Source organism: Rhineura floridana, chromosome 15, assembly GCF_030035675.1.
Source record: "Rhineura floridana isolate rRhiFlo1 chromosome 15, rRhiFlo1.hap2, whole genome shotgun sequence".
Classification (NCBI taxonomy): Eukaryota; Metazoa; Chordata; class Lepidosauria; order Squamata; family Rhineuridae; genus Rhineura; species Rhineura floridana.
In genome coordinates this window covers 29491364-29497363 of record NC_084494.1, presented here as the reverse complement: position 1 = coordinate 29497363, position 6000 = coordinate 29491364, and the positions used below count along the sequence as shown (strand labels likewise).

At 44.6% G+C, this 6000-nt stretch overlaps 1 protein-coding gene across 1 annotated transcript; it reads left to right on the top strand.

Annotated features, from left to right (window-relative positions):
• Nucleotides 1-525: 525 nt before the first annotated feature.
• On the top strand, nucleotides 526-5581 carry LOC133370868 (phospholipase A2 inhibitor gamma subunit B-like). Its single transcript, XM_061597747.1, has 5 exons — nucleotides 526-574; nucleotides 2126-2242; nucleotides 2925-3077; nucleotides 4042-4173; nucleotides 5382-5581. The coding sequence occupies exons 1-5, from the start codon at nucleotides 526-528 to the stop codon at nucleotides 5579-5581; spliced, it is 651 nt and encodes a 216-aa protein (XP_061453731.1).
• Nucleotides 5582-6000: the final 419 nt, after the last annotated feature.

Sequence of the window (6000 nt, the reverse complement as noted above, 5' to 3'; positions counted from 1 at the left end):
AAGTTGAAGTGGTCAAGTGGACACATACAGGGTAAGGTGATCCTACAAGCAAACTGGTCCCCAGCTGTTAAGGGCTTTATATACTAACATGTTGAATTTGGCCAGGTAACAAATTGGCTGTCAGATCTTATCTTTGAGTGGGGGTCATAAGAACATAAGAAGAGCTTGGATCAGGCCAGTGGCCCATCTAGTCCAGCATCCTGCTCTCACAGTGGCCAGCCAGATGCCCATGGGAAGCCCATCAGCAAGACATGAGTGCAAGAGCACTCTCCCCTCCTGTGGTTTCCTGCAACTAGTAGCCATGGATAGCCTTTTCCTCCATGAATTTGTCTAATCCTCTTCTAAAGCCATCCAAGTTGGTGGCCATCACTGCCTCTTGGGGGAGCAAATTCCATAGTTTAACTATGCGCTGTGTGAAGAAGTACTTCCTTTTGTTTGTCCTGCAGCAATTGTGCTGCAGCATTCTGCATTAACGGCAGATCAAGCTCCAATTTTCCTTTCTCTTTCTTATGTGTTCCCAAGACCATGCAGATGTCGCTGATCTTCTACCTCTTCTTTCTCCTGCTTGCTACAGGTAGGTCCATAGGGCTTAACCCCTTAGGTCAGGGGTAGCCAATGTGGTGCATTCCAGATGTCATGTGAGAGAGACAGAGCGCATGTGTGAGCACACGCGCATACCCCGGGGCCCGGGGCAAGCTGGTGCCCAAGAGCCTCAGCATGTCTGGGTCTGGCCTTGTGGGTGAGCATAGCTGATGCTTGGTTTGTTGGTATCCTGTACACCAGGATACCAGTGCACTGGTGACCCACAAAGAGTGCTGCTCCTGCTGAGCGATACTTTTTTTTTTACAATAGTACCACAGTTAACGAAGTAGATACATTCCTGGACATTACTTCTTTAACAGAAACTTGGTGTCAGAGGTAGGAATAACATGGAAAGAATAGGGATAGGTTCCTACACCACAAGAAGGAAGTTCAACATATTTCAGCAAACGCTTTATCCAAAACTAACAATGCACATGTCTGAAATGAAACAACCAGGTCAGGTAAGCCTTGCATACAGACCACTCAAAGGCTTTGTACACTCGAGCAGGCAGGCAAAGGGCAGCTACCACCACCACCACCACCATAAGATTGGTCTCTCTCTCTCTCTCTGTCTGCCATTCTCCCCTATACTCCAGCAGATGTGTCTGCAGTAAACAGTGCTTCCAGGGCACCCAAAGCACTGTTTACTGCAGAGGCACCTGTGCCAGCTGGCAAAAAGCGCCATTCCAGCCACAAGTGAGAGAGCTGCCTGAAGCAGTTGTAATCCAATAAACAAGGAACCACTATTTTGACTATGTCCTAGTGTGCCCCACACCTGAAAAAGACTTCTTCCCTGGAGGATTTCTTAACCGAGGTCTCACTGTATTGCTAAAATTAACCGGAGATTTGTACATACAGTATCCAGCTGTTCACTCACAACCAACAACAGACACTCACATTGCTTGCTTATATATAAATGTACACATCCAATGGTCCAGTTAGGTAATTTTAGATTCTAGACTTAATAGCCTTGTAGAGACCCTTTTTTTTTCTAGGTGCCATTGAATGGTATTCAATGCCCTCCTTCCATCAGCTATAAGATTTATGCTTGCACAATCAAACTTTGCCCTTTCTCCTGCTCCGGAGGGTTGAAGGAACCCCTAGAACAGATTTAGGGTGTGCATGGGGGGGGGGAGATGTTCACAGAAAGTAGTTTGTTAAGGATGGTGGGAACTATAACTGTGAGAGGGAAAACTTCATTTCCCAGGATTCTTTGGGGAATTCATGCACTTTAAATAAAAGATGGATGTGCTTTAAATGTATTGTGTGGATTTGCATTGTTTCATAAGCTTTGCCTTCATATAAATAATTTTAATTAATTTTTAAAATTGAAATCAAGAGAAATCAAATTGAAGAGTTGATTGGGGTGGAAACCAGTATATCTGCTTCAAGCTGGTGAATATCAATTTACATAAGGCAGGCATGGAATTTTGTTGCACTTGACCAACTTATGTGCGACCCAGCCTCTTTTCCAGACAGTTAACTTATCAGGATGTCTGCGCATAGACCTTGCTTGTGAAACCTTTTGTCCTTTCTTCCATAGCTGACTCTTTGGAATGTGAAGCTTGCATAGACTTGAACAACAGCTGTAACGGCACTATGGTGACTTGTGGTGCTAATGAAGACACCTGTGCTGTCAGTTTCAGTGAATCCATAGTAGGTGAGTGAGAGGGATCTCCACCACCTCCAGGCCAGTGCATAGGTCTTGGGTTTTGCAAAGGGCCTATCAGAGTGCTTTATTTTGAGTCAGACCATTCATCCATCTACCTGCAGTGGTGCCTATTTAGACTGATTGTAGCTCTCTTAAAGTAGCCTCCCCCAACCTAGTACTCTCCAGATGTTTTGGACTACAACTCCCATGACCTCTGAACATTGGCGATGCTGGCTGGAATTGAAGGGAATTCCCTCTCCCAGGAGCACAATGAGTCTAAAATGTGAGGCAGAGGAACATAGGGACATAGGAAACCACCTTATACGAAGTCAGAACAGTGGTCCATCTAGCTCAGTATTGGTCTACATTGTCTGGTAGTGGGTTCCCAGGGTTTCAAGTAGGGGTTTCTCCCAACCCTACTTGGAGATGTTGGGGATTGAACATGGGGCCTTCTGCATGCAAAACAGTTGCTCTAACACTGAGCCACAGCCCTCCCCCAGAGAGAGATCTTTCCCAGCCTCCTGCTCTATGAAATACCTTAACTCAGGGATGAGAAACCTGTGACCTTCTAGGTGTTGCTGACCATTGGCCACGCTGGCTGGGGCTGATGTGAGTTGTAGCCCAACAACATCTGGGAGGCACCAGCTTGGGAAAGGCTGCCATAAATCTTTATCTTATTCTTTCTCTGCAGTTGAAGTAGCAGGCCAGATTACAGTGAAAGGTTGTGCATCCTCTCATGTCTGCAGCGGTGAACCATTTTATCTGAATTTTGGCCAGACATTCATTACCAGAGGAAGTGTTGTCTGTTGCAAAGGGGCTGCCTGTGCATCTGCTTCTCCTGAATGTGGGTATAGCTTTTACTTTCATTCTCTTTTCTTGAATCTGTGCCCCAGAGATCAAGTTATAACTCTGTGTGTGTGTGTGTGTGTGTGTGTGTGTGTGTGTGTGTATGAGAGAGAGAGAGAGAGAATTCAGGCTGCATGCTTCAGCTAATTAATCAACTAGAATTTGGGGTGAGGTGAGGAGCCTCCCAGTAGTCAAAATCTCTTTAGCAACTTTTCAGCCTCTGTCGCTTTCCCCAGGTTTCATGCTTCAGATTTACAAAGCATTTTGAAATGTTCAAAACACTCCATGTTTGAAACCTCAGTAATCCTTACAACAACCTTGCATGGTAGGTTGTTATTTACTGCCTATCATATGATACAGGTAGCTTTCCAAAGTCCACCAAGTGTGAGTCTATGGCAGAGAAAAGATTGGAATTGAGGATTTCTGAATCACAAACCAGTCTTTTTGCCACTGTGTAACAGAGGAGAAGGGAACCTCAGGCCCGGGGGTCAAATGTGGCCATCCAGGCCTCTCTATCTGATCCTTGGGACACTCTCTAGGCTATACTCCCTCACCAACCTCCTCCTCCCCAGGCCACACCCTTCACCAGTCTTACTTCACAAGCTGCTTGAGTGTTTTTGCCTGGTTGGAATGTGGTCCCTGAACTTTGATCACACCTCTTGCTTGCTTGAATGGAGGGTAGAGAAGGGTGTGTGCAGAAACTGGCCTACTGTATAAAGATAAAGTTTATATTTGTTGCTCCGCCCACTTTGGCCAGCACAGGCATGTGAACCCAGATGGGAAAGTGGCCCTCACCAGTGGTGGTTGGCAGCTCCATGTCAGCACCTTGCACAGCTCCTTGAATGTTCAGACTAAAACCTGGAGCAGATTCCACTGCCCCGCTGATATGGAGCCGCCAACTGCCACTGCTGTTGTAGTTTTTCTTTCCTTAAGCCGTCTCTCTTTGTCTCTCTCTCTTTTAGTGCCACCAGTGAACAACATAACCAATGGAATGAAATGCCCAGCTTGTGTTTCTCTGTTAGGCCCATGCTCTACAGATGTGGCAGAATGTACAGGAGCTGAGAACTACTGCATTGATATTGTCTACCAAACTGGTAATTCTGATTGGATATGCCATGTTGATTTTGAGCAGGGATCAGCTGAGCAGCAAATCCTGTCCCATTTTGGTTTTACTGGCTTTCTGTCATAGGTCTGTTCTGTCCTGTCCTGTCCAATGGTCTGTATTTTGCAAGCGTTTTGTAATGATCACTTTAAAACATACGATATGCAAGGCTATATCGAACGTTCATCATAGAGCAAACGCAATGAGATTAATGGACATGACTAGGGGAACAATCCTGAGTCATGGAAGCTTGCATAGTTTATGCTGGTTTAAATTAAGCTGGCATAAAGTACACCAGATCCAAACCCTGTTCAGGAATGAGGCTACTGTCAGTTGAGCCAGCCCAAGCCCGGCAGAAAGAAAACAAGGCTTTAAAATAGAGTTTGACTTACACCACCCTTTTTGCTGGTGTAAATTCTATGGGGTTGCAAGGTCACATGACTGAGCTGAATGGTGTTAGGATCCAGCTTAAGTCCCCTGCCCCTTGGTCCTACTTTCACCACTTCCCCACAATACCCATTTTTGGGGACTTATGACGGCTGAATTTATGCTGGCCTTGGCTGAGCCAGGATGAGAAAGTTATGCCAGTGTATCTCTGGCTGAACCGAGATAAGGGACTTTCACCAGCATAGCCTGGCTGAGGCAGGACCCAGATGAACTGCCAAATCCTAACTCGCTCATCCTAGCAGATCTAGGGTTAGGATTGTGCCCTTACTTAGGTCTATTAATGTTGATTCTGAGTAGAATCTAGTTCACTGCATCCCAGTTTTTAATGCATTCAGCAGTGACACATACATTTTGTATGCACCTTTTTTGTGCATACCAAGAGAAGAGAAAGAGCTCAGAATTAAGTATGAGGGAGGAAATCATTTGGCCCACTTTTCCAAGCAGCAGACAGAACCAATCTGATGCTCCCAGATTTGCTTGCACATTGGAACACTCTCCAAAATTTTGAGCTGAACCTGCTGATAATATACGTGCACATCCTTCAACCATCATAAACTTGAGCCTTTTTATTGGTATTGGGAAAAACATGTTTGTGATTTTGATTTTTGTTCTTTCTTACATTGTGAAATTCTAATTCTCTTAGGCACCTTGGGCATGTCAATGGATAGATGGGAAATAAATGAAAGTTTTTGGGGTGCTAATTGCTGGGAATAGTGGGGCCCCAGATCTCCCATCTTTGCTTTTCATCTCCAGGTGGGCCTGAAATCACCATAAAAGGTTGCACTACCAAGACTTACTGTGCTGCTTTACAGCAAAATATCGCAATAACCCTCAATGTACCTCCTTCTGCAATTATAAAAACCAAGTGTGAACCGGCCAATAAGGCACCTTTGTCATCAAGATTTCCACTTCTGGCCCTCTCAGGGCTTCTGATGGTGATCATCCTCTTGTAAGAACTCCTCCCCGTCAGCTCTGTGAAAGGCCTTCACTTTCATGTCGTTCGCTGGTTTCGATTTTGTTCTTCAGAGGGATTTGTATTTCTAGTTATTTTATTGAATGACAATGAATTAAAAAGGTGTTTTTTTAAAAAAAGAAAAAGAAAAGAAATGAGAATGAAATCCTCTAGTGAAGGTTGGTTGGCTGAGGAGCCTGCACAGAGACAGGGAACCCTTTTCAGCCTGAGGGATGCATTTCCTCATACAAATGGAATCTGGGAGAAATTTGACTTAGTTTGCATTTAAAGCCGAGTGTATCAAGTTCACCCTTTTTGAAACAATATGAGAATCTAAACACACCCTCCCTTCAAAATTCACACATATCCAAATTTTGTAATGTGGTTCCCCAACCGATGTTTACAAAAATTCATATATTA